This window comes from Nipponia nippon, unplaced genomic scaffold (genome assembly GCF_047370975.1).
Source record: "Nipponia nippon isolate SJK-2023a ecotype South Korea unplaced genomic scaffold, ASM4737097v1 scaffold_5, whole genome shotgun sequence".
Taxonomy (NCBI): domain Eukaryota; kingdom Metazoa; phylum Chordata; class Aves; order Pelecaniformes; family Threskiornithidae; genus Nipponia; species Nipponia nippon.
The window spans coordinates 4909888-4937772 of NW_028262369.1; the positions used below are offsets into that span (position 1 = coordinate 4909888).

The window sequence follows — 27885 nt, forward strand, 5'->3', positions numbered from 1 at the left end:
CTGCTGTCAGTCCTTCCAGTCTTTCCTGCAATAGAAAAGCCATAACGATAACGGGTCACAAGATGAGAGTGGATACGAAGGGCACTACGAAAATCTTAGGTCTCTGCAATAAGAGAAACATTGTGGGGTAAAATTCCTGGGTGGTGTGCGTGTGCTCCCAGTGTGGTCTCGGTGAAGGCAAATAACAAACTCGGTGGCGGTTCTCTGTTCACAAATACAAATGCTGCTGAGATACACTGAAAAAGCCCACAAGCAACAAGAAATCTAGAGCCTAGGTTGTCAGAGAAGGGGAACCTGAGCATGGGATCGTGTGGGTGTGTTTAAAGAAAGCTGCAGTAGCATCCTTTCTACTGTCAGAGAATTGTGGCGACGCAGGTTGGAAGGCATCTCTGCCTGTCTTTGCTGGCGCACGCTGGGATTTTTATTGACAAGCTCTCATCGTGAGCACAGCGGTAGAAGCGAGGAAGGCTGCTACCCTTTGCAGTTCTCCGTTCCATCAGTGCATAGTTCCGGACGGAAGGTGACAGGCCTTTTGCCATTTCCCACTGGTCCCAGCTAAGGACTCTCATGCAGCAACAAATGTACGGTGCGAATCGTCCAGCATCCCACGTCATCGTGCTGCTAGCGGCTGGGTAGGAGTGAGCGACTCTTGGAAATCTTTTTAAGTGCTGGATGCTGGAGGAGAATTTCTGCGGTGTAACACATCGGGGTCACAGAACTCTCTTTTTTTCACAGCAAGTAATTTTGAAGCATCCCACACCGTGTCTTAATTGGGCTCTTTTTTTTCTTTTCATACCTCAGATGAACTGTGTTATGGTGGAGTAACCTAGGGTAAAATCAATGACTGATATGGTACAATCCTTCTTTAAAAAGAGAAAAAAAAACACTTCAGAAGCGTGAGAGAAGGGAAAAAAAAATCAACTTCCCATAGTTTACAGAAACAACCCCCCAAACGAAGTGCCAAACAGCGTCAGCCCTGCCCTCTAGTGCTGCCAGCGAGTAAGAGGTGGTTGTGTGGTTCACAGCGATGTTGTCCAAGGCGGCGCTCAGCTGGGTATTTTTTAAGGCATAGTAGAGTGTGTTTTCTTCTGTTTGTTTTTTTCAGAGTGGTGGCGGTGTTTATAGTGTTTATAGTGTTTTCATAGGATTTTGCTGCAAGACAACCGAAATCAACATCAAGCCTTGGTGGATGATGGGCTCTATAAAAAAACCTGAAGTATCTCAAGCACCTAAGATAATCATTATGATAAAAATTTAAATAAGCTGCAAAAGGCTAAGAGTGTTTATGTGATTTATGATTAACTGAAGCTTCCCCTCCACAGTATCGAAGGCGAGTATGTTCCCGTGGCAGGCGACGAGGTCACCTACAAGATGTGCACCATCCCCCCGAAGAACGAGAAGCTTCAGGCGGTGGAGGTGGTGATTACCCATCTAGCTCCGGGAACCAAGCACGAGACCTGGTCGGGGCACGTCATCAGCTCCTGAGGCGTCCCGGAGGGAGCGCGGCCGCTGCCTGCGTGGTCACTGCTCAACAACTGGCTGCAGGGGACCTGTCCTGAGAATATTCTACCTATTGTGTGGGAGGAAATACTGCCTGGTCAATAAAGCAGAAGTAGGCCAAAATTACCATTTTTACAGCTGGCCTAAAAAAAAAAAAAAAAAAAAAAGGCGATGCTAATGGAAAAAATCTATTGTAATATGTTTACAAAAACCATGTTTTAAAGACACCTAGTTTGTGTGCTTGGTGGAAGGGGGGAGGTTTGGTTTTTCTTTTATCTTGTGAACTGATTCCAGTAAAAGCCCAGGGGAATCGGGGAGGGGTTTGAAGGGGAGCTCTTCTAGCGCAGGCGGCCATAGCAGAGGCACGGCTCCGGGGCCCTCTGTTCCCTCCAGCTGCTCTCCTGTAAGGGCCGGAGTCCGCTTATTGCTGATGGCGGTGCCTGAGCGCCTTGGCCTGGGAGGGGCGGTCATTGCTGCGATTTGTTTGCCTCGTGGAAGGAAGTTCACAAACAGAGCGGCTGCCGCAGGGTGGAAAATCTCCATCTGGTGGTTACGCTCCGATGGCCTCGGCTGGGTGCCCTTCAGGTGCACCCTCTGCGAGCGGCAGGTCTGCCGGCCTGCGGAATATTGCGGTTTTACGGCCTGGATTGTCTGTGAATTTACTTAGGTGCCTTGATGGTTGATTAGCAACAGATTTTATTGGTCAGTATTAAAAGAAACAAAAAAAACCAACCCAAAATTTAAAAAAATTTGCTTCGAGGTAAGTGGTAGAAAGCTGTAGAGTAGCGGATACTTCATAGCCTCTGATTGTGCCCGAAGTTAGACAACGCTGAAGGTTGCCGCCTTGATTGCATGGAGTTGAATGTCTGCCACGGTATTTCACTGGGCAGGCAGACTAACCCTACTTCTGGAAGGCAAGTTACACGCTCTTCAGATGGCCGTGTATAAAATACTGTGCGAGTTACGTACTTAATACGTAGGCTCAGCTGTCTCGGTGAAGTAGATTGTGCAGCCGCTTCCCTGGAAAACTTGCTTGGTGGGATGGGATGCGGTCACCCTTGCCCTGACTCCCCTCTGCCTGCAAGAGTTCACGTAGTTGTGCGCCGAAGTTAGTTCTGTTCCTGTTTGCCTTCCACCTCTTTTTTTCAAATGAAGCATTTTTCTCTATTATGTTCCTAACAGTGGATTTTTATTGACTTTGCAAATAAAAAAAAATAAAATAAAAAAGGCACGATACTCTTGTTTGTTAGTTGTGTGAAACAGCGTCACGGCCGTTGCCTGTTGGCAGTTTTGGCAATAGGCGCTCGCTGTTGGATCATGACCAGCCTGTAGCGGGGTTTTGGGGTTTGGTTTGGTTTTTTATTAACCCTAAGACTTAGTAGTTCTGGTTTTAACGCTGTCCAGCTTGTTGGAATATCACACGCCGCTTCCTTTACAATAAATGCGACCATTACGATGCTTGAACAGGTGTCTTCCGTCTGCTCTCTGCGTAGCTGGCGTTGAAGATGATTCGCAGTAAAGACAGGAGTGTGCAGGTGCCTGCATGCGCACGCCTCTGTGGTGAGATCTAAAAGTTTTTTAAAAAGCGTTGTAATATCAACTGACTGGCATTACCAGAACAGTCAGGGAGTAATGTAGCGAGTTTTCTGGCTCGTTCATTGGTGCAGAATATATACTCCTGCTGTTAATACATTCATTTTCATTATACAACATTTAGTATTGGCAGTTATCTATATTGCGGTACAGCAGGGGTGACGGGGCGGGATAGCGCAGCCTGGTCGCTTCACCCGGGCGGTGGGGCAGGCCGGCCGGCGCGCTCCGGAGGGGCTCCGCGGGCAGGGCGGCCCAGAAACGCTGCGGCCAAGCCGTGGCCAGGCTGCGGGGCCCCGGGGGAGCTGGCGGCGGCGGGGAGGGCTGTGCCTGCCCCCTCCCTTCCGCCTCGCGCCGCAGCAAGCACAATGATCGAAGCAAGGGCCCAGGCGCTGCGCGTTGCTCTGCTTGCCGTTTGCTCTCCCCTCAGAGAGACAGGACGTCGGCACGAGAGGCAGGAGAGAGAGCTTAGCTGTGGGCGACGGCCGCGCAAGGCTGACCAGCAAGCCGTTAGGATTTGAACGTACGCAGGTACGCGCGCACTGGTGATTGTATTTGAGGCTGGAAACAAACCGGGGTTCGGTCCTGCGCAGGATGTTTTGCACAGGTAACTTTCTGCAAATACAGGGAACCACCGTGCGTTAAGTGACCACGTAATCGGATACGCGGCCCGCGCGTACGTGCGGAGCAGCAGCTAGTAAAATCCGGCCGTCTTTGAAGAGCCTTCCTGCGCTGCGGAGGGCTCTGGTGCAAAGCCTGCTCCCGCTGACGCGGCTGAGGCGGAACGGCCCTACGGCAGCGGGCGTTGGAAGACGAGGTCGTTCTGATGCGCGAGGGCATCACAGCTCCCCTCCCTTTCTTTGTAAGCCCTTCTGGGGATTTTGGTTTGTCCACAAAGATTGTGTTCTCCCCTTTTTACTGTGTCAGTATCACGTAAACTTGGAATCGGCAAGCCTCAAGTCACTCATTTCTTTGTACAGACAGGCAGCGTACAACAGGTCTGCTTTACATATTTTATTTGCCAAAATGACAAATTGAAATAGTAATTTTTCATGATAAAAATGAGATTTTATTCTCCTTTACTAAATTAAACTGTTCGTACGCAATATTACTTTCCTAATGCCAGATGAGAAAAGTAATATTACCAGTTACACTGACTGTCATGCTTCAACTTGAATTTTAACAGAAACATAGTTTAGGTCATTTTTCTTAGTTCTAAAATCTCTTACCATTATCCTCTTAATGTCTTACCAGGAAAATCAGAAATGTAATTAGTGACAGAAATACATTTTGCTACTATGCTCAAGTTGTTTTAATTAAGTAAGTTTTATGAATTTTTTTTTATTTTTTAGATTTAAAAACAGTCTGCACAAAGCGTAGGTACCGTGAGCTGTACCGTGCATTGGCACCGCGGCTGCAGGGAGGAGGGTGACCTCCAGCACCAGTTGGCCCAGCCGTTCCAGGGGCGGTAGACTCGACGCACCGGCTGACCACGAGAGCGGGGACTTCTGGCTCAGCTCTGCCTTCCCACCCCCAGCAAGAAATAAACCCCCTCTCTTTCCCTCATCTTCCAGTTTTGAACAGGAAAATCCCAACTGTCTTAGAATTTGTGTCTTTGTACCACAAGGTAGGAGTTTAAAAAAACAACTCTGAAACGTTCATCTTTTAAATAGCAGCTTCAAAATAAAAACTAGGGATAAAGCCTTGCAGGCCAATTTTGAGACCATAAATCAACCACAGGCAGATTATTCCCCCCCAAAGGTAACGAATGAGCTAAGGAAGTTTACTGATGACTTAAAAAACGACAACAAAAAACAACAAAAAAGTTAAAAAACCCCCAACCCAAACCCCACAACCAACCAAAAAGAAAACAAAGTACTTGTGTGAACAGAACGAGCAAAGGATGGGGCTGAATGCGCTCTGCGGTACTCCGCCAGGCAGCAAGGTTCCCCAGTTACACCACCTCCCGTCGGCAATGCCTGACCCGCAAAGCCCTCGCTGTTCATCCCCAGTTACGAAAACCAATACAGAATGGACGAAGATGCTCTGAGTTATGAAGCCGCCTTAATCGTTTTGTAAGTGTGAACTCTAAAAGTCTTTCATTTAAAAAACAGCTCTTCGCAGATTCTTCTTGTATCCTGCGGGGATGTGACGCTGTGGCCTTCTGTTCTGGAGTCTGTGAAAATTTCGTAGTCATTCCCTCCCTGAAAACAGAAAACAGCACAAGAGGATTTAACCTTATTTAACTTAACACATAGTCACAGTCTTGGGGTGGAAAAGGGACACATACTGGGAATTATGGAAAGAAGGGACGTAACGTATTCATGTCTCGGATGTCTTCAGAAAGCTAAAAAACGGCAATCCACCGTTGTGAGATTTTGCGTAATGTGTTTATAGCGCACCTGGGCTGAAGCTTCTGCGGACCACCGGGCACTCGGGTGAGAGCTCCCTGACCCGCACGTTCGCACGGGTAAGGACAGAGCAGAAGGCTCAGCATACGCTCAGCCCTGGGTTTAGTGTGGTATAGCAGCCCAGTACTGGCTTTTTAACCTTGCAGACTTGCTAATATTAAGGCGTAAAGCTTGTTACAGAACACGGTACCAGCACACGGTATTTGTGACTTACTGGCATTATCCCAACTTGGTTTCCTTTCCTTTTAGTTAAATCATCGTTAAGACCCTTCGCTATTGCCGTAGTGTTTTGGCCTTGCTAGCTACCGGCCTGATGAGACGTTTGCAACGGGTTTCTCGTCAGAGGAGAGCGATGAAAAGATCCTTTCACAGCTGGCTCGGGGAACAACGGCGCTGCCACCTGCACGAGCAGAGATCCCCGAAAGCCGCAGCTTCGCGCGCCACAGGAAGCAGTGCCTCATTTTTGTACGTCGTTTGCCACGCTGCTCTCCAGTGGGCCAGCAGCCACTCCTGCTACTTCAAAACTCTGGAAATGCTGCACTGCCAATTACGGGGTTTCAAATCAACTGTCCCTCAAGTCTGTGCCAGAGGGACAGGTGGCGATTGCTCTCGCAGCTGGTGTCAAGGGGGGGGGAAAAAACCCCCTTTCATTTAAAGCTTGTCTTCTTACAAAACTTGGCCTTTTTAAGTTTATAAAACTATAAAGCTCTTTGTAACTTGTAGTTATGAAACTGTAAGTTTTTAGAAAACTAAGCCTTTTCTGACAAAACTTAGCCTGACACTGTCCCTTGGCCACGTCAGCCTTAATTTCATCCAAGCCCTTGCGCGTGCCGTTGCCCTGGCTAGCTCCGGTCAGGTCTCTGCTCAGTCACCCTGCAGTTGTTCAGCTCTCTCCAATGACAGGGACAGGGATTACAGGTAATTTCAGTTCCTCAGCGTGGAGCCAGACAGAGTGGGTAGCAAAGGAACAGTATTAAATTCAACAGAAAATAAATAAGTTTAATAATCACCAGCCAACAAGCAGCATCCATCTCCAATAACCAAACAGGATAAGGAGTTCTATAGAGCCACGTCACCTAGGTTTTTAACGTAATTACAGAAGTTCAATTTAAAAACATATTCCCGTATGAAGTCTGTCAAGAACACTGTGTTCACCTCAGGAAACAGGGGAAGAATCCCTGCTCAGGGCTACCTCCCAGCGTTACGCTGAGCGGTAGCGCACAGCCAGTCACACGTGGACGTGTGCTCACATTTACGTTCCGACCTCAGTTCTTGTCAGGCATATGGCAATTGCTTAGAACCGAGAATGCTTGGGGTTTAAAACAGCAGCTCCGAAATGTCTGTGCAGAGCAATATACTCACTGGCATAGTCTTGTCTCCAAAGAAATAAATAGTCTTGTATCCATCGTCGGCAATGATTCCTAAGCAGTACCTCTTATCCCAGCCATCTGGGAACACATCGAAGCTTATCTGGCCTCCTAGGACAGACACGAACCAAGCAAACTTGCTTTTATTAAAAGAACAGGTTTCTGAGGGCAGAGTAAGTGAGGAAAAACTAAACTGGGTAAGATTTTTAGTAGAGGGAGCTTTGCAGAAGGCACATATGTGTTATGAGACCCTGGAGTTAAGTCTCACAAGTGCAGAAAGTGGTTTTTAGGGTATCAGTTATTACAGTTGTGGTTTACAGATTATTATTTACCCATTAAACAAATATGAAAGTCTCAGCCTGTTCCCAAACACTGACTGCTCTCAAACAAACGGAACTTTTTAAAAATTCCATTTAATCTTTTTACTTTTAGAAAGAAACTACATGAACGAATACAGCCATCGGTGTACGTACGGCCATAAAGGCGTAAGCGAAAGCCCTTCTAACGCTTTCAGAATAGAAAAAGGAGGCAATCAGCCTTTTTAACACAGCCTAACAGGACAACAACGGTTCCAGTTCCAAATCCTTGGACTTTACCAATACATAAAAGCGTGATTCCCAGTCGAAGTGGGTGTCAAAAAGGTATTTACAGCATGCTTTAGGAGAGCTATATTGGCCCTTCATTTCTGCCTTCGTGTTTTAACACCGCAGCTCTAATGGCAACAGACTTCCTTGTAATTCTGAAAAATAATAATGTGGTAATATACTGGGGGAGGGGGGAAAAATGAAGAAATGCTGGGAAAATTAATTCCCCCTTATTACCACTTTTCTCTTTAAGCTTTTGGATTTTCTTTCCTCTCCTTCCTCCCACACAATGCAGCTACAGAACTGCAGAACCAAGGGCGACTGGAACCGTACTGATGGAGTATTTCTGATCAAAATTGATTTGCAGAAACAACTCTGACTAATCAGAAGCATGTAATATGTTTCAAAACGAGCAGAATCAATCACACAACTGACATGAAAAGACAATGAACTGATGACAAGCAATGACGTTCTCTTTGTTGATGGATTTCAATTAAAATGTACCACACGAAAGCCTAAGAGGAAAAAGAGGCTTAGTCGCGCATGCAGTGCCTGCAACCACCCCCAGAGAGAGAGCTGTCACACGAATGAGACAGGGCATGCCATACCCATAAGAGGATATGATTTAAGGGAAATTTAAATTAAATGATGTTTTAAATGGAATTCTTTTAAATGGAATACCTATAGAAAACGTGAGGCCTTTTCCTGCAAATTCTCTTCGTAAATCAGCTACAAATTTCTCTCTTATATGTTCCTTCTGTTTAAAAGAACAAAACCAAACATCAGTTACATGCTGTGTTAATTCATCAGTAAAAAGATAACCCATAAAACCACCCTAAAAAAATCCAAAGGTCTGAGTGCCAGGACTAGTGCGATGTAGCTGTATTTTATTATTCCCGAAAGCATGCTGAGATATTTCCACTGTAATCTGTTACCAACTTTTAAACAATGAGAGCAAAACTTCACATACATGCTGTGATATTTGCTTTTCTATCTGACAATCTTAGAACGCCAAGGAAGCACGCTTCAACTCCCGGTAAAATTCAGTGTTACAAACGGGGAGACTGAGGCATAGGAAGAGTCTCAAAATGGTACTGATCTCCTGATGCCATCTACTCCAGAAAGGGGATTTTCAGAGTGCCTTGGGCTTAGGTATCTTTCAGCATCCATTTACTGAGTCACAGGCAAAGACTGCTCTTGAGGAAACGGATGCAGTTTTTGCACTGGGTCAGAAACAGTTGCTAGGGTGTAGCACGGAACAGAACTCTGATATCATGGCTCAGACTCATTTCAGCCTCGTGCATTTAGCTGTGTACGAAGGAAAATAAATGGTGAATAGTTTGACCTCAGCTTTTAAATTCTGCTTTAAAAGGCTTTACAGAGTTGACAAGAAAAGTAATAGTTTTATTGATTTGAATGGATATGGGCTGGTATCCTAAGGAGCACTCCAGAGAAGTATGGTTTTGTCTGTGACAGGGTTTCTCGGGAGCCCTGTGTGCAGAGGTGCTCTGGACACAGGGTTAAAAGAAACATGAGCCAAACCCAACTCTTCTGCAAGTAAACGCTGTTAACGATTGCAACAAAAAACCCTACTGTCTATTTCCTGAAGTCTGAACTAAGAAGTTAGTTAAACCTCACGGAAAGGATTAAAATGAAAAAAATTGCACAAAGGATAGAAGCTTTTTAAAAATCATAACCTGGCCATAAACTGCCTCTTCCAGAAGAGCTGGATATTTTTCAAGAGTTGGAACTCACTTTATCAAGTTCATAGAACTCAACTCGTTCTTCCTGGCTGCAGCTTCTTCCAATGGGGGACACATTTAACATCCCGTTTCGGAACTCAATAAAAGTGCCCCTGAAAAAGAATTGATTAACGAGACAGAACATAGACGAAAAAAATGCTCAAAATACTAAAGATCATAAAGAACTTTTGTTTAATTCTGAAGACAATGGGAATCAGATGTCTCCCTTCAGCCTCTCATTGTATGCATAAACCCGATGTGTAGGAACCAATCCCTCTGGCGTCAAGGAGTCTTTTGGACTTTTATTTCCACCTGGCAACCTCAACATCATCCTTGGTGACTTTTAAAAGTATGATTTGGTTTTAAAATTTCATACGAGCATCCTGTCAACCCAGTTCTCAGATGCTGACAGGCCAGTCCGTCAGCTTTGGGGTGAAGCGGCAAAACTCAGCGCAGTCTTGGCAGTGTTTCTGGCCAGCCTCCCCTATGGTGTGCATTAACGTCGTGAGCGGCTGCACCCTCACCTGTCACACAACTGATCTTACTGCACGCTTCCAATCTCTGGAAAACATTGTGCTGCTGAATTCCAAACACATCCAGGAAATGCTCCTACTTCCAAACTGAATTTCCACCCCTTTTAAATAAAAACACTCAATCAGTATTTCAAACCCTGTGCTCCAGTTGGGACCTTGTCTTTGTATGTATGGATCGAGCTCTGTTTCATGTATACAGCGTTCCTAAACCACAAATTGTTCATTTTTTGCTGAGCAGCCTGCTTCAGGTATTGATGCTCAACACTCTAACGTGAAGAATACGGCGACGCTGAGATGCCTGCATGCGCTTACCTTTTCTTTGGCAGTTTAATCTTCGCAATATAACTCAGGCAGTAGTTGATTAGATCTTGAAGTATGTCCTCGCCCAGGTGACCCTGAATGTTCTAACAAAATAAATAAATACCATTCGACCAAGGGTCCAGAATGTGAGATTCTAAAAACAGGTCACACGGCCAACACATTGGATAATCAGGCGTGGTTAATACCACAAAGAAACATGCCTTCAATGACTAACTCTCAGTTGATGCACACACGCTACTGACTAAAGGCTCTCATTTTTCTTTTTGTTTACTTTGGTTTTTTAAAACCATAACACCAAACTCTCATTTTATACGCTCCCTACTGGTACTTGCTTCAGAAGGAAACGGTGTGGGCCAAAGGCAGCAGACCTAAACAAAAAGTTGCAGCTAACGTCTGCTGCAGCCAAGCGTGAAGAAACGGAGATCGTTACTGCAGTAAACTGGGAACCACTGCTCAAGTCAGCAATTTCAGCCAGGATCTCTTTTACATTTTTAATCTCCATTACTTATGTTGAACAGACAAAGGTGATGAGGGTATCTAGAATCAGACGTACGTTTATATTAGAGTATTTACCTTCTGTCTTATGCAACATATCAGAATGCGCACTCTGAATTAATGCTACAAAGCAGCTACAAGAGATCTACAAGAAACTTTCTGAACCCTAAGGCCCAACAGACGCCAGCTATGAAACGCCCACCACATTCCACAGCACCTCCAGAGCAGGGGCTTGGCCACGTTTCCTGTGGATAAGCTGAGGGAAAGGCTGCGCCAGGATTTTCAGTGTTATTCGACCAGACACGCCAGACTCCAATTGCTTTTGGTTTTGAGAATACCCCAAAGAATAAAGCTTAAGGTGCAGACTGTCATTACATGATCCAGAGCGCCAAATGAACGATCTGTTGCAGAAGTAACGCGTGAAAATAGCAGCAATTTTGGCCTTGGGCAGAAGGGTGATTATAGAGGACTGCACTGTAGCAACAAAGCAAAATCTTGTTTAGAAAACTTCTCTTTCACGTTACTGGCCATTTCACGCTTACCTGCTTGCTCAAGAATTTCCCATCTTTGTAAGCTACAAGACCGTTTTCTGGAAAAACGTAGTCAAATTTTTCAACCACTACAACCAAACAAAAAAAGACAGTAACTTATAATGTCCCCTGTATGTCTAATGCAGAGTTGTCTTACACATTAAATAGGTTACAATACAGCAAACGTTAGATCATAAAGCATGAACGAGTCGGCAGCATAACATCGAGCACACGATCAAAACCACTCTCATTTCTCTCCAAGACTAACACACACCTCAAATGACATGAAGTCTCTCAGTTAAGTTACCTGTATTTTTGCTTAAAGGCTCCTCCTCTCCTGCAAATACGTCTCTCTGCATTAAACGTAAGGCGGTGACCGAACACCTCAAATATTACAAAACCCTGGCACGCAGCCTGGCTAGAGCGCAAATCGAGTACTACTATTTTGGGTTTGTTTTCTCAATGTTACTAACCTACAGTAGATGTCCAAGAGTTGTGAGAATCTTACTGCAATGGACGATGACGTGGCTTACTGGAGAGCACTTGTAAGCCAAATTCTGACTTATCTGGGCATTACAGAACGCTGTCAGTGCCATCAATTAAGAAAAGACCATTAAAGATGGTCTTTTATACAGAAAAGGAAATGCCTCTCAAAAGACTAAAGCAAGAATCCATCTCTGCATCGTAACCCCCCCAGTTAACGAAATCAGGTCCTTCAGGGATGAGGTAGACACCTGAGCAGCCTGCACACGTATATGCTAGGTACGTAATTCCATTTTAAAAAGACAACGTTAAAATGCCCTCCTAAGGTACTATCACAAAGTCAGGATTTCACGATTAGTAACTACCCCTTAAGAAGATACCGAGATATCTGTAAAATGCAAACGCGGGCTGCAGTTTCCAAATGCCTGCAAATTGCTTTTCACAGACTGAGTGCAACACAACAAAAATAGGAAAAAAGTCTAAAGCAAGGAGGAGAATGAAAAGAGTTTAACCTACACTTAACCTTCACAACTTCCTTGTAAGCAACTGAGTGCGGGGGATTGCGTCAGCCGCTATCCTTACCGTCATCGCCAAGCTGCTCCTTAATCTTTTCGAAGTCTGAACCACCCACAACTCCCACTTTCACCTTCTGACGCAACTTCTGCAGGAACGCGGCCATCTCCGCTGTGATTTTCTAGGTTCCACAATAAAAGGATTAGGTTTGTCAGTATTCTTATCACGAGACCAGCATCTCTATTTCGCAATAACTATTAAAAACCAGCAGTACTGTGCAGAGCTTTAAGGAAAAGGGAGGATTTTTTTTTTTTTTCCTTAAACGACAAATTGAGTTCGCACATCAAGCACCACGGAAGCGGCTGCAGAACCCGGCGTGCCTACACATTCTGTTCCCTAGCAGCCCTTAAACAAACGCCCGTGTCCATCCAGAGCCGCGATGCTCTCGGCGCCAACGCCCGGGCTGACAGCACCCACAAACCCCCTCGGCCCCTCAGGCAGCCCCGCGCCGCGGCGCGGCGCCCAGCGAGGGCAGAGCCGGCCCCGCCGCCCCGTCCCCGTCCCCGTCCCCGTCCCGCCGCCCCCGGGGCTCGCCTGCCGCGGGGCGGTGAGGGTGCCGTCCACATCGAAGAGGCAGAGGGCGGCGGGCTGCGGCGGGGCCGCCATGGCGCCCGGCCGGGGCAGCGGAACCGGGGCCGCGCGCTCCCGCCGCGGGGGACGCCGGGAAGCGGGGGGCACCGCCCCGCCCGCCCCTTGGAGGTTTGCGGCGCAGCCGCGCTCTCGGACGGCGGAGCCATGGCGGCGGTGAGCGGCGCGGCCGGGCTCCGCGGGGGCTCTGCCGCCGGGGCGGGCTTGTCCCTTCCCCTCCCCTTCGCCTTCCCCGGGGCCGGGCGCGGCGTGAGCGGTGCCGCCCGTGAGGCGCCGGCAGCGCGTCTGGGCCGCGAGCGGCTGCGGCCGCCTCAGGGGGGAGCGGGAGGCGTCTGCGCGCGGCGCCCAACGGCCGAGTAACGGCCGGCCGCGGGGCAGGCCGCCCCCCGCCGGAGCGCCGCGCGGGGCCGGGGCCGGGGCCGGGGCCGGGCAGGGAGCAGGCGCCGCCGCCGCAGGGGCTGGAGGCCGGGAGGGCGCCGGGGGGAAGCGGCGCCTTCGCCGGCCGCGTTGATCTGCCGGCGGCGGCTCCGGTGGGCAGCCCGGAGGCAGGCTCCGGAGCGGCGGCGGCCCGGGGGCCGGGGCTGTCCGCTTAGGTAGGCGCCTTGCACGGGCAGGGACGCCAGCGCCTGTGTTGCAGCATGAGGGCAGCACAGAAGTTCCCTTCTTCCCTTTATCTTGTGTTGTCCCGCACGTTCCTAATGCCTGGTCCTGCTTTCAGTGTTACTCATGCTCTCCTCCCCTTTGCCGTGCTGTGTCCGCTTTTTTCTGTTTCCCTAACATTGTTATTTTGGTGGTTATTTAACGTTTCACTGATTCCACTGCCCCAGGTTCTCGTACCCTCTTCTCGTAGAAGCAGCCCGTGGTGCTGGTGTTTCCACGTTGATGCTGCTCAAAACCAGAGAGAGGCAGGGGATGCCGTAAGGTGACGCTCAGCAAGCTAACTTTGGTCTCAGCTATGGTATAGCAAAAGCATTTTCCCTCTTCGCCCACGGGGAGGGATGCGAGCACGAATGCCGGTTTCCTAACATAACACTAGTTTTGAGTCAGGTTACGGCGAGCTGGGGCGGGGAGGCTTATGCTAACTGTCTTCAGGTGCCCAAGGAACAGATGTTGAGCTAAATGTGGTTCGGTTCTAAAGAAGACTCAAATGATGACCTGTGGGAATATTCCCTTGTAGGCAAGGCTCTGCAGAATTAGGATTAAAGTCTGCGCGGCTCCAGCTTTTGGGAGATGTCTACAAAACGAGCTCTGGACAAGGCCGTGGAAGAAGGAAGACGCTCGCCCACCCTGGTGTTTTGGTACATGGCAGTGTTTGCAGTCACAAAACTGGCGAGTTAATGGTGTTAATCGTTTTCTTGGGAGCCAGCGAGAGCCAGCTCTGTGTCTGTGCCATTTGGCCCCTGCTGCTGCGGTCCGACAGAAGGCTGCGGCTGAGAAAACGGAAGAGTTCAAACTGGTCTACAGGTTTCCGGGGATTAAGTACTGCAGGGTGCTGTCCCGACTGAAGCTGCTGCAGACTGCCACCACCGTGGTCGCGCTGCCGCCCATCTGCTACCTCTATCTGCAAGAGCAGGTTTCTCAGAATATCCTCGTGTATACAACTGGCATCGCGCTCTTTGCTGGTGCGATGTTGTACGGTATGAGCTACTTCTTCAGAAGAATTATTGGATTAATCTACTTAAATGAAACCGGCCGTACTGTCAGAGTGGCCCACTTGACGTTCTGGGGAGGACGGAATGACGTTTACTGTCCCATAGAGACAGTGATGACTTTGGATGAAGTTGGAGATAGCAAGGGGGAGCTGCTTCTCCAGTTCAAACGGTATAATAGCGCAGATGTGTTATATTTTACGATCAAGTTTGGCCAGATTGTAGACAGACAGAAGTTTACTCAAATATTTGGAAAACTGGAGTGATACAGCCAGTAATTTCCAGTGACTTTCCTTGTTGCGTCTTCATTGTGCTTACTGTTCTGTGAAGTTTCATTAGTTTACCGAACTGACATACTTGTGTCATTTTCCTGTGCAAAGCCCGCTGGTAGGTGCACTCAGTGTGAAATCCACAGGATTAAATGTCTTTGCAGTGTGTTCAGGGCGTGAGCAGTGTCTCTTCTATGCTGGATACGGTGGTGCGCACAGTCGGTCACCAGCAGTTGTACGTCTGAGCCGTCCTGCTTGGGACGTGCAGTAGGAGGCCGAATTACTGGTGCTGACCCTGACTGTTTCAGCTGGCCTCTTAGATTGTTTTTAAACAGGAAAAAACACTTGAAGTGAAAGGCAGTAACTCTGCCAGAGCATCCTTACTTTAAATTCATTGTGATTTTAGCAAATGTTGGGTTGACTGGGAAGCCTCTTGAAATTAAAACTTGTCTCGTACATACATATGATAAATAACGCTGGATGTCAGAGGCACGCTCAGGCAGTAATGAAATGGAGGTACCTGGAAAGAGCGGCGTGTAACGCTGCGTAAGGTGTGCAGGGGCTCTTGGCAGGGTCTTCAGGGTGTGAACATAGCTGGGCAAAACAAGGGTGCATGTTGGAAGCCACGTTGATGGTTCAGCTGTTAAGACTGGGGCAGCATTTCAGGAGCTTCTCCGAGAAATTGCTTTCCCATTGGAGTAAAGCAAAAACATGCCTGGACTGCGATGCTGTGAATTACAGGCACAGCCTGTGATCCTTTGCTCAGCTGGGATCCTCATCATCATCTGAAAATTTGGAACTACTTGTCCTTCTTCGTATGTGTTCACGTTTGTTTTGTATGTGTGAATGACATTTAATCAGTGCTGTAACACCTGAGTTGCAAAAACTTCAGTAAACGTTACCAGAATTTTCTTAGACTGTGTGAATTAAGCAGTCGTCTGTGAAGATTGCCACACAGCCTGGGAACAAGTCGTCTGTATCCCTTGATGTGCTGACTGATTTGGGCGTATTTTACCATCAGAGGCTCCGTTGCCAAGTACCCTTTCCACCCCCAACTCCCCCAGTCTGGGTCTACCCAAAATGAAAAGAAAAAAGGTAAGACACCCGAAAGCCGTGTCAAATTAAGGCTGAAAATACGGGTACTTTGTATTCTGTTGAACTTGCAGGGTTGATCACCTCAGCACCTGTGTCCGTGAAGGACGGTGGTCTTACTCTGTGGTGTTAGTATGGTTCCTCCTTTTCCAACCCCAAAACCTCCGCAGGAATGAGGAGCAGGATTTAAACCCAAGAAAGAATCAAACCTGATGACTTGTAACATGTAGAACGTTTTTTGAATTGTCAGAAGCAAGTTAGGGCCTTACGCCGCTCTTCGGGCTGCTATTTCATTGGAAACAATGGCAAATAAAGTGGCCCTCGCCAACAGAGAAACGGGGAGTGTTCTTTTCCCGGTTTCTTCCTCTCACGTATTGAAACCTCTGTCTCTGGGTGGATCGGCAGATGCAGGTAAGTAAAATTGCCCTTTAAGTCCATGGGGTAACCCTGATTTATTATTTATTTGTGTTGAACTTTTCCTAATGGGGGCTCCATTATTTTAAATTTTGGCTGATGCCGTGTGGTACAGCAGTATCAAAAGGAAAAGAGAAATGCTCCTTGGCTTAAACACCACGGCAGCAGACTACAGGGGGCCGTATGCACACAGCGTGGTTTTTGGAGGCTTATCTTCGCAAGAACGTATTTAATACGCACTAATGATTCAGGTTGGTGCTAGGTGTAAAATAAAAAGCCCTGGAGAAGTTCAATTATAAATATTTTATTTAAGAATATTGATTACACATGAGATGTCATTTTTTATGAATCTGTGTACAGTTACTAGTTACACCATGAAGTGTAGGTAAGGATTTGTTTAAACATTTATTTGGCACTGTCCACAGTATGCTGTAAACAATATTAACTTCATATGCTTCAGCTGCAGTGCTTTCTATGTATTCTCTACCATGATTTCATCAACATGTTGTACACAATTATACAGTTACTGAGTGTCAGTAAAAATTATAAAAACACCTAGAGTATTCATAATAAAAGTGAAGATGTGGTAAGACTTCAAATTACTGGACCTTTGCTTCTGTAAAAGTACAAGACTTGCTAGAGACATTTACTAAAACTACGGCACTGATATGTTGAACAGCCCAATTCCCAAAATGCCGTCAAATACAGTTCCTGCTTTGCCTTTCCTCTTGCTGACAATACGCTCACAAGGACAGCGATGACCGTGAGGTTTTGTTGAACACCAATTCACCAGTCCTTCCCCCAGGTTTCTACAACCTCTGCTCAAAAACCTGCTCAGCTTCTGACCAGCTGGAACCAGAATTCTGGTTTCTGCAGAGAGGCGTACAGAAATCCCGTTATTTTTCAGCTAGCAGAAGTGAGTGTACTTGAGTTTCCCAATACCAGCACTCAAAAAAAATAAAATGGGAAAACCGTGATTAACGCTTCTCAAAGCAGGTAAGAAACCATTTTGGTAGCTGTACTAAACCCGTGGGTCTTTTAACTGCTCTGTCTCTTATTACGTACTGAAAAATTGTGGTCAGATTGTAACAGGGCAGCTGTACAGTCTGCTGTGGTCCCTGGTTTTTGGCGCACAACAGAAAGTTAAACTTCATAAGCAAAATCCAGATGCTTGCTAGCCAAGAAAAAGAAAAAAAAAAAAGGCACCGGACCTAGTTCAAGTCAGCCTTAAGCAAAGAACACATAGTAAAGAGACGTCCAAAACACTCCTCTGAAGAGAAACAAATGAACTGTTGACACTTTTTGATCTTGTGGCTTTCTAGAAGATCTCTGAGTATCAATGACTTAGAATTAACTATTAGAACAAAAATAGAATTACTTTGCATTATAAATGTGCACTTAGGACTAGGCCTTCACTGTAGTGGCTCTGATGTCAGGTAATGGCTAAGGACAAGCAATTCTGCTGTAGTTTTACAAAATACCTCAAGTACTGATGTAGAACTTGTAATAGACAAACTAATGGCTATTTTCTGCTATGGGTAGACGGTAAAATCATCTCCTGTCATTCTAGATTGCTGACAGAGATGGAAATAACGTCCTTCACGTGATTCCCTGAGCTCTGTCAAATTACACACTTCAGGGTATCGTTTTCGCTGCAAGTCTGATTGTAAGAGAAGTCACACGGTTTAAAATCCAGGATGAGGAAAACAAGTACAAGTACTTCGGTTCCACTTACAGCGCTGCGCCTGTGGCTGAGGGCACTAGTGCCTCTGAAGCAGAATGTGTAGGCTGGGCATAGAGTAGCTGACGGCATCCTGACCCACTTGGTGTGGCAGACACAGCTGCATTCAGGGGAACAAAGCTGGAAATTATTCTGTAAAATACTGTGCTTGGCAGTGGCGGAAAGCAGAGCTTTCCTTGAAACACCGATTTCATTCCAGCTACCATTAGAGAATGGCACTTTCCGTATGGCAGGCGCGCGGCTCTAAGCGTTACGCCACACTGGCTGCTTCTGGACGCAAATCTGCTGGGACTACCTGCGGGCACGGACTGCGCCAGGTCCCGTTTGGACAATCAGACGGTCAGGGCCGTGAGAGCAGAGAGGACTCCGCAGTTACCACCCCAGCCAGAAGATGGAGGGAGGGCCACAGCTTCTACAAACGCACGGTGTGGGACAGCTGCATGTACCTGCTGGTGACCAGGACCCATGCTCTGCCCGGGCGAGTGTGCATGGAGCAGCTTGCCTTGGGCAGGATTACAGACAGAACACAAACCTTAGTTTATGACTTTACACTTATCTTGTAAGTAGAGAAGACATGAATTAATGCAAACTAATTTCATAATCAGCTGTTCAGTGTGAGGGAGCGGCTTTTTACTTGAAGTTTGCTAAGATGTCACTGAAAATGTTCAGAAAGAGGTGCGCGTGATGATCCTTGAAGATCAGCGTTGGACGAAAACGAATCGATCTGTCGCCACAGCCTCCCAGCACGACACCTAAAACGAGAACAGAACAGGTCCTCTACTCATCTCCATCTTGGCCACCTCCCCAGACAATGCAGGTCTCCCAATGAGCTTCACCTCCCTGCGGAGGGCCAAGAGAGGCTCCCCAAATGGCTGCTGACCACACAAGGATACAGCGCTGCAAAGGGGCCTCAAGCTTCCCAGCAGCTCAGAACACTGGGGGTGCCTGCCGCTGATCTGTGAAACACCTGGAATGCCGGGACTAATCCCAGCATCAGTGGAAAGACTGCCTCCAGCGCAGAGCTCCGACGGCACCTGACACTTCAAAGCTGCGATGCTCTGCTGGTCAGGTGCCTCAATGCCAGAACGAGACACAGTAGGTTTCTTTGCAATGTTGTTTTTAAACCACTTCGTTTTTAATTATAAAAAGTTAAAATATCTCAGTGCTGGCAAACTTCTTCCTGCAGTACTTTAAATGCACGGTAGTTTTTTTTTTTTACCCCCAAATCAATTCATTCTTTGAAATGTTTGTGGGCAATGAAAATCCGTACCATTGAGCTGAGCTTATCTTGCCTGTAAGCATAGCCTTGGTTTACCACGAAGCAAACCGCTTGCCTTCTCTCCCTGCTGGTTTAGTTTCCAAGAACAAAAAACATCAACGTCTTTTACACTCTAAGATTCTGGTTTCACAATAGTTTAGCTGCATCATGCCTGCTTCTTTCAAGAGAGATGAGTAAGAGTGAAAACTGACAGCAGCAAAGCCAGGGTAGGCTTCAGATCACGAGGCTCCCCTCCTGTGATACCTGGGCTTGTCTACAGCTGGGCAAGAGCTCTGTACTAGAAGAGGGATGTAGCTGTAGACCTGCGCCCATTTTAGGCAACTCATGATATTGCACGATTAGGTATTCCATAAAATTCATAGTTTTTCCTCCCTGTGTTTTCCTGAGCGACAGTCATATTTACTTTCTTCTAACTTTCCTGACCTGCTTCTAGAAGTAAGCCGTGCCTAGGTGCACCGGAGGTCACTGCAGAGGAATATGACAACGATGTCACAAAAACTCATGCCCTACACAGATCTCTTCCGGTAACGTTAGACCTACAGAGCAAGGTAAGCGTACACACCATGCAACGGACTGGTCTGATGTCTCTGAAAACACAGGTATTTCCAGAGAACTCTAAACACAGCTTTGTTGATAATTTCACTCTGTCCTCTGATACTGTAGTACACATACACCATACGAAAAAGGAAAATTTAAAGCGTTACATATGCCACTGTTTGTCATTTGAAGCTAATCCACACACAAGCTTTCTTACCTTTGTTTCTGGCTATTGTAATTAACTTGTTTCTAGTTGCATCATTTGGAGTGTCAAACGAACAGAATGTTCCTCTTCCTCTCACTCTGCTGATAAGATGGGGGTAACGAGCCTGCAAAGAGAGGTGAGCAGCACGCGCGGCAGCTGCTGCGGCAGGGGGCACCTGGTGGCACGCTCTGCTCCGCCGGGCGTTCTGCCACAGGGAAACCCTGCTGCCTCCCGCCTCCCTTCTGCTGGCGTGGAGCCACGGCACAGCCGGGATGGCTCAGAACCTCGTGTCCTGGCCACCCCTTCCCGACAACGGGCTGAAGGGCTGCAGACTGCAGAGCCCAACAGCAGGCAGGGGCTCTCCTCACAAAGCAGACAAACGTCTGAGCAGGCAGTGAGAAGGAATTTGCACCCCAAGCTGGGCCAAGGAAAACCTACTTGGGGCCTCCTGAAGCGAGTGTAAAGCACCTTACGCCTAAAATGCGCTCCAGGAAAACCTGAGCATAAATAATGTGGAATGGGGCTAGGAATCAGCTCATTCTCGTTCTGCTGCACTAAGACGCTTGCTTCACTTACTGTCAGTAACAATCCTCATCTTTTACGAAAGTAACCTTTTTTGGATAGTACTAGTTGTATTCTGGCCCTCCAAAGTAGGAAGAAGATAATTTTTTTGTGTTCTCCTGCCTGCTATGCCTTGAAGCTGTGGAGAGAGCAGAGACTCTATTTGGGCTTATCCTGCCCTACCGGTGCCCAAAGTGCCTTCTGAGAGGCGAGCATCTGCAAGCCTGCCCTCAAATGCCTGGCCGATTTTCCTTCTCATGGGGGGCTCCATCGTTGAAGCTGTGAATGAATTTCTCTTAGTCAAGGGAAGGAAAGCTACCATTTTCTTGTTTCAGCAGCCCAACGGAATCATAACAAAATAGGAAGGCGCTTTCCTTTAGAAAGAACTTTGGGACAATGAAATGCTAGCTGCTTGTGATAACAGAGACTTCTAGCAAAATAGTTTAACTAGCTGCAGTTCATACCTTCAGATATTTTGGGGGGGTCACCCCTTATTTTGGATTAAGCTACATAAACCCAGCATTCTTAAGCCAGTAAAAGAAGGTTTACTTCAATTCAAAATGGGACACAGTTGTTCAGGCGTGCCTTCAAGTACCTAAACCGGCAAGTTATGATTATGGCCTGCTCCCCAGTCCAAGTGTTTAAACTGGATTGGGTCAGATCCTACCCGATCAGCAAATTTCTCCTTCTTATCTGTAATCCTGCCAGCTGTGTACCTGTAAATCCAGCAGCCCAGTCAGTAGCGCTTTCCCGGCGTGGGTTGCGTTGTTTAGAAGGTCTTCCCTTTTAATAACCTTAATGACTTCAGCAAGCATAAGGTTCTTGGATGGATCTCCAAGCCAGGTGTTAAAAATCCGATAGGGCTTGGGAAAGGGTGGAGAGAGAGTTGTGAACATGTTAACAGGCAACTCACTATAATAAAGAAAAGCAAGCCATCAAACTGGCAATGCAAACCTCTGGTGTATGAAAAAGCATGCACTAATCCCACCAACCCCCCCTTTTTTTTTGTTGTAAGAGCAAAATACAGCTGCCCTGCTGAGCAGAAACAAAGGGCAAACGACTTTATGCTACAAATTTAGTGTGTTCTGTCTTGCTGCTCTGACATCTCATTGAAACATGGCTATAGATGGCACGGAAATGACCATCATCTATACAGGTTTTACATTCAAGTTTTATATTCTCCCCCCCTTTTGTCTTTCATTTATTCCATCTAAAATGTCATTAATGCGAAGAAATGTTGCTGACAGAATCCATAACGCTGACATACAAGCTCTGAAGACACCAAGTTGCCCTACGGAAAAACCTGTCAGTCTGTGGTTGGATTTTGTACTGAAGGCTGGTTCCTTAGGCTAAACCCAGCTCACTCCTCCCTCCCACCACCTTTGTGACCTACAGCAACTGGAATAAAAGCGAAGAAGTGACAACAACTGTTGTGTAAGCGCAAAGCAAGTATCTACGGCACAGCAGCTCCATCTAGCTGCCCCTGCGTGACTGAAGGAAAGCTGCTCTCCTCCATGGACATTGCAGGTACTCATGAACGGGCCACCAACTAGCACAGAGTTTGAGTTTCATGGAAAATCTTACAGCATTTGGCCTGAACTCCTCTTTGTGGAAAAATCCTCCTGTCATCATCTTCTTACTGAATGTCACCACATCAGCTGGGTCATCCAGGCCCCAGTGTTCATGTGCCCAGAATTTTCCTGTGCAGCCACCTCCCGTCTGCACCTCGTCCACCAAGAAGGCACAGCCATGCTGCGGAGACAGATGGAAAGCGCAGGGAACTGAGTCCGCATCTCCGAAACAACAATACCGCCCTTAGCGAACAGATAAATACAAGCCAATTACATGCAACACCCCCCATACCAATGCACTGTGCATCGGATTTCACAATTAAAAATTCAGCTATTGTTTTCAGAAAGGCACTAGAAATAGATTTTCTACCTAAATTCACAAAGTACGTGTTTTTATATAGTCTTGAACATTTCTAGAGGTTACCTGAAAACACCTGGGAGGAGCCTGGGTGGCATTTGCAAAGCCTCTGAGGGAAGCAGAACGTCATTTCTAGGAGTTTTGTTTGTTTTAAATAGGAAGTCTCTGCCTCCCATCTGAGTCAGGCATTTGTGGCAATACCAGCAGCATGATCCATCCAGCCTGGGGGCCTGCAATGACGCTGGAAGAGCTGCCTTTTCAGATGAGTCTGCTGAGAGCGCTACTCATTTTAGCGGGCAACGTGGTTTTTTTTATGCGAAGGACTACTTTGTTGAAACTTTGGGACAGTGAGATCAAGCTATATCATGATATCGTAATTAAAACCAATTGGTAAGTAGTTTTGGCAGCATCTCATTTTAGACAAGGCAAACCTTTTCATTTCACCTTATTTCCTACACGAGCCTTGCCTGAGCAGCTCTTAACAATGGGAAAAGCTGCTTTTTCTCGTGGCGGAACAGAATTCTCCAAATGTCACCCGTGCTCTTCTCTGTAAGCACACAAGTGTTCTGAGGGTGAAAAAAGCATGGAGTAGGTCTTATTGAGGGTCATCACTTCCAAACAGGTACCTTCACATTCCAGGTATCAAGATGTATGTCCTTTTCATTGTTTTATCGGAACACCAGCACTTACAGTTGGACTCAATTTGTGTTTCATCTTTTTTTGCCATTAAAAACAAGTACGTCAACAACAAATTACCCTGTTCCAAACCTGCCTTTTCTGCAATTGTTTGAACCCCCATCAACAAATGGGCATTACCATTTAAAGAACACTACTGTGAAATCCATAGTTAACGAACCAGAGTAATTTCTCTCTCACTTAGACATTAGAGGAGAATTTATTGGACCGAGGAAACCACGAGGTGTGCATCAAATGGAAGAGAAAATGCTGTGCTGACAAGGGGTTGCTTGTATCTGAACACGCTCCCGGCTGCTACGAAGGAGGCCTGTGAAGCTCTGGAAGTGCCTGGGGCAGGGGGGAAGGCCGCCAACGGCAAACAGTGAAATATTTGATTACCTTTCTGGCAATATCTCGTAGCTTTCTGAAGAAGTCATCTGAAGCATGATTGTCCCCGCCCTCGGACTGTATTGGTTCTACAATGATTCCAGCCACAATCTTCTTCTTTTTCCTGTACTTTACAATCAGGTCTTCCACCTGTAAATCAAACATTTACGGTACGTCCTCCTTTCAGGACATTTGAACATTTCCTCCCAGAAAGATTAAATCTCAGCAACAGAACTTCAACTTTTCATAGACGTTCCTGGCTATAAAGGTGTCAGGAAGCGTAAGGAATTACCAAGTAGTCCCTCCAGGATTTAACACTGCCCTCTTGTTCCTGAATAACGCTTAAGTTTAAATCCTATCCTAACCACGTTGTAACCAGTTGCACATTTCTCTACAACGGTGTGAAAGCCCTAGCAAATTTCAGCTGGAAGCACGGCGGAAACCCCTGCGGCTTGCTCTGCCATTGCTGTCGTGCCACCTAGGCAATACAGAAAACAAAACTCAGCTAACGTATTAAAGAAGATAATCTGGTAAATTTGCTTTTTCTAGTCACCCACGTCAGACACTTTAAAATTAATCAGATGAAATAGTGCAGCAATCCTGTTGCTGATAAGGGGCTTACAGAGAAGTTTTAATTAACCTCATTGTGCTAGCTGCTGCGATTAGTAGTGTCACTTGTACTTGAAATGCCACTTACGGCTTCCAGGGCCACAGCCTCCGCAGGCTGTATAAAGCAACGGCTTCCAAAGGGCGCCAGTAAGCCAATTCACAGACTTTCAAAGAAAGCGTTCGGCTTTTTATTTCGTTTTTTGAAACAGCAGCTTCAAGTCTGTGCGCTGATTTTTTGCATCACAATTCCCCCCCGCCCCTCCCCAGCTATTGCGGAGCAAACACAGGGGGGCAATTTGCTGTGCTTTCCGCTTTCTCTGAAGTTAGGCGGGCTTGCCTAAGAAGCCTCTTCCATCCAGCTCTGCTGGGTGCAGAGCGCTGCTGTGCTGCCTTCAGCGCGCCACAGCGTCACTGCCTCTGTGGGCGGTTGTGACGCTGCAGATCGCGCGCTCTTTTGGCTCCAGCCACAGGGCACGCTGCGCCTTGCTCCCCATCACCGCCTCGCAGCAAGCCCCTGCGAGCGACAGATCCTGGATCCCAGGGAGCCCAACAGGGAATCCCGTGGTTCTGGCACCTGGAGACGGTTTGCCTCCTTAGGCTCTGTTCTGCTCACCTTTCCTTTCTCCTGGGCTAGGGAAGGCACAGGCTCCCTGGCCCCTCAGGCACAGGTAGCAGCAGAGCTTTGTGCCAGAAGGCTACCGCAGAAAAGCTGAAAAACCTGGAATATTGTTACAGGTTCTCTTTGCAGAGGATTATACGCGCTGTGCTCTCTCTGAGTCCGTGTCCCGTTGCAAGGTCTGGCAGACAAGGCCGCTGTGATATAACAAACTCCTCCTGCACGTGAAATTTCACTCCGGTATGATTCATGGAGACCTCCACCTCCCAGTAAGCTGGCTCTTCTGCTGAAAGGCAGGGCCAAACTTCTGACCGTAAACAACAGTGAATGCTGTTTTAATCACATGCTGTTCCAATCCCTGAAAACATTCTTTTAGTGAAAAGCAGCTAATCCTACTAACGCTATTCGTTATTTCAAACCAAAAACAACAGAAAGCTGCCAGTGAATTTTTTACCTCCTCTAAACAACGGGCTTCTTCCTGTTGATTCTCTTTGACAAAGTCTTCCAGAGGATACTTTAGCCTTGGAAAAGGAGCAATAGGCCAGTCCAGCGATGGAATGTCCAATTTGTGAATTGCTTTAGAGTGAGTTGTAGCTAAGCAACCTAAACCCAGAAAAGCAAAAATTAAAATAATACCTGTCGAGGAACAATACAGGAGAAAAGCTACCGAGAGGTGAAAAATTGCCTGACGCCAGGACTATAGAATTCTCTTAATTGCTCTATGTTTTTACTTTATTTTCTGAACTACTGGGTAATTGGATTTAGTCAAGCTGAAGTGGATTGCTCTAGCTTTTAAGCATCAGTTTCCACATGCACTGTTCCAGAAGAACAGGAGAACCTCTGTCAACCCGAACAGGTTGCTCAGTTGAGATGGGTTTCGCTATCCAAAGACAACTGCTCGCAAAGCTCAGAATTACAGCACTCTTGGGTAACACGTTTAGAACAGCGATCGAGACGATATAAAATGGTAAAAGTGAGTGACATCTCGTATATATTGTGGCGATTTTACCCGAGGAGTTAGATTTTTACTAGTATAGACAGGAAACCTTGGATTCAGAATTAAAATAAGAGACCTTCTGAAAATACATTTTAAAAAAATATAAAATTAATTCCCACTGTCACTCAAATATTCTGTTTCAGTAGCGGTGGGGCTTCCAAGGCAAACCTTCAATAAACCTACAGCTTCTCCACTGGTCCTATTTGTCTAAAGAAAAAAACCCCTTTTCAGAACCTACAGTGAAATGACAGCTTACTGCAGCGGCTGGGGGGGAAGGAGAGGGGAGGGAGGTGTTGCGGCGGTGCTTTGCTTACCCAGGGTCCTGCCGTGGAAGCCGCCCATGAAGGAGAGCATGGCGTAGTCGGGGCAGCCGGGGGGCTGCAAGCAGAGCAGACAGGCGGGCGGTCAGCGTGCGGTGCCGCGGGCGGGTGGCCCTGCCGCCCGCTGCTGCGGGCGCCTGACGCAGCCCAGACACAAACCCCTGGCCAGAGCGCCGCGGGGCGGCTGGATCCGAGCTGCTGCCTCTCGCAGCGTGCTGATCGGTTTCCCCTTCATCCGTCAGGCACCGCAAATTGTTATCTTTACCCATTTAAACAAATACATTTGTCGTCCCCTAAAAACTGCCTGACCTCCTAAAGTACATCATTAATACTAATGAATACTTGGCAATTTATACGGTATCATAATACCGCGTCACAGGTGAGCTCACACGCAGGCTGAGCACCCAGCGCAATCGGCCCCTTTTTGTACGACGCAGGAGCCCGCGTGTACGGGGTGGCCGTGCCCAGGCGTGGCACCGGGGGCGCTGCCAGGAGAGGCGGGGGCTGCCCCGTGCAGGACACCCCGCGCTTTCCTGACAACTCGCTCTACCAAGAAGCAGAAGGAACCATGACAAAAGACATGCAAACCGCATACTACCTGGAATTTAATAAAAGGATAGACTTGGGCTAACCCCCCCATCCCCTCTAAAAATACAAATTCTCTTTGTTTATGCCCCTCTCTTATCCTGCAAGTGAGAGGATTGTCACCACTTACGCGCTCAGTTTACACCTTCAGTCTTGTACCCCACACTCAGCTCCAGGGGCAAGGCTCCAATATTTGTAACTGGATTCTGGAGGATCCCCCCCCCCCTCAACTCCCTCCCCTCCCCCAACTGCAAAGAGAACTCAGACAATTAGCTCGAAGAGGAATCCCAATGTTTAGATAGCCAAACTTGGACAAAAAGCCATCATTAGTTTTGCAAGTCTTTGGTCATCTTATAAAATTCCTGCTCCTTCGGGTCATGATGTGCCATCCTCTTATTTGCATTGGCACAGCCATCTGTCTGACCACGCTGTGAGCAGCATCACAGAACTTAAAAAATAATTCTGAAGACAAACAAAACAAAACAAAACCAAACCCCTATAAGAACCCTCCACATTTTTAAAGCCAAATGAGTTCCCTAATCCCCTGTGAATGAATTGAATGCTCGTCACTACAGAAGTGCTAAAGATCAGGCTGGGACCAGCAGGTTATTAATTTCTAACGTGTTTATCTCAAAGAAGAGATTAAATACTCCGGTTTTTGCTGTTGTGGCATGTTAAGATTTGTGACTGGCAAGAGCAAGACCACCTCGGTTGAAGGTGAATAGGACTTCAGAGGTTTATCGGCTGCATCTCAATTTCCTCATCCTGCCTGTTGTTAACATTTAGTCAGTCAAATTTTAACCTGATCAGTTTTAAGCCATAAAATCACAACTTCTGGAAAAAAAAGTAGAAGGTCTGTTGTTACTATTTGTAAACTTTTGCATGTATTCATGATCTCCATGGACCCATCCATCAGGTGGGCCCCTCTCTAGCAAATTTTATGTCGTGAAAAAAGGGAGATCTTCCCAAGATTCGGAACTGGGAAGGATGCAAAAGAATACAAGCAGCAGGTCTTGATATTTGTTGGGAGCAGTTCATATTTCACCATTTCCTGAATTCACAAAACCGTGATTCCACTTCAGAGAGAGTAAAGGCCATTTCTCTTCCCAGTCCTCCCTTATAAACCCAAGCCAATGGAACATCTGTAGGTGTGGTAAAGAACAAATGTTACCTGGTTAATCATGCAAGATTCCAGTTCCTCTTTTGTGACATTATTATGGCCCCTCTCCTTGTTCTGAAAAAACAAACCAACACAACCCAACAGAGAGTTTTCCTGTAGTTATAACCAATGCATTTACGGCTG

The 27885-nt window shown here is 46.9% G+C and overlaps 4 protein-coding genes across 9 annotated transcripts in view; 2 read left to right on the top strand and 2 right to left on the bottom strand.

The window, feature by feature from the left end:
* The window catches only part of CARHSP1 (calcium regulated heat stable protein 1), a 36341-nt gene extending 33377 nt beyond the window's left edge, over positions 1-2964 (top strand). For both annotated transcript variants that reach the window (XM_087733334.1, XM_087733335.1), the window contains exon 4: positions 1323-2964. In XM_087733334.1, the coding sequence (XP_087589460.1) occupies positions 1323-1485 (163 nt within the window). In that variant the 3' untranslated portion in view covers positions 1486-2964. The remainder of the gene's footprint in view (positions 1-1322) is intronic.
* A 1125-nt stretch (positions 2965-4089) lies between these two features.
* Positions 4090-12796, bottom strand: PMM2 (phosphomannomutase 2). Its single transcript, XM_087730681.1, has 8 exons — positions 12664-12796; positions 12139-12250; positions 11086-11162; positions 10040-10131; positions 9208-9307; positions 8134-8209; positions 6864-6979; positions 4090-5294 (listed from the first exon to the last, which is right to left on the bottom strand). The coding sequence occupies exons 1-8, from the start codon at positions 12733-12735 to the stop codon at positions 5190-5192; spliced, it is 750 nt and encodes a 249-aa protein (XP_087586807.1). The 5' UTR covers positions 12736-12796; the 3' UTR covers positions 4090-5189.
* On the top strand, positions 12760-16740 carry TMEM186 (transmembrane protein 186). The gene is made up of 2 exons (XM_087730682.1): positions 12760-12873; positions 13895-16740. Exons 1-2 carry the CDS (start codon positions 12865-12867, stop codon positions 14630-14632), a joined length of 747 nt encoding a protein of 248 aa, XP_087586808.1. The 5' UTR covers positions 12760-12864; the 3' UTR covers positions 14633-16740.
* Positions 16430-27885, bottom strand: part of ABAT (4-aminobutyrate aminotransferase) — a 64222-nt gene continuing 52766 nt past the window's right edge. For all 5 annotated transcript variants that reach the window (XM_087730678.1, XM_087730675.1, XM_087730676.1 and 2 more), the window contains 8 exons: positions 27754-27816; positions 25992-26055; positions 25135-25283; positions 23468-23605; positions 22049-22216; positions 21181-21327; positions 19916-20027; positions 16430-18634 (listed from right to left, as the gene is read on the bottom strand). In XM_087730678.1, the coding sequence (XP_087586804.1) occupies positions 18513-18634; positions 19916-20027; positions 21181-21327; positions 22049-22216; positions 23468-23605; positions 25135-25283; positions 25992-26055; positions 27754-27816 (963 nt within the window). In that variant the 3' untranslated portion in view covers positions 16430-18512. The remainder of the gene's footprint in view (positions 18635-19915; positions 20028-21180; positions 21328-22048; positions 22217-23467; positions 23606-25134; positions 25284-25991; positions 26056-27753; positions 27817-27885) is intronic.

What these genes read in the sequence shown, in the direction of transcription:
- PMM2 (XM_087730681.1), bottom strand. Translation starts at nt 12,735, where the DNA reads ATGGCGGCCCCGCCGCAGCCCGCCGCCCTCTGCCTCTTCGATGTGGAC. An exon ending in GGAAATTCTTGAGCAAGCAG is followed by an intron (nt 10,132 to 11,085) that starts GTAAGCGTGAAA and finishes TTATTTTGTTAG; the next exon opens with AACATTCAGGGTCACCTGGG. An exon ending in AGGCCTCACGTTTTCTATAG is followed by an intron (nt 6,980 to 8,133) that starts GTATTCCATTTA and finishes TGTCTGTCCTAG; the next exon opens with GAGGCCAGATAAGCTTCGAT.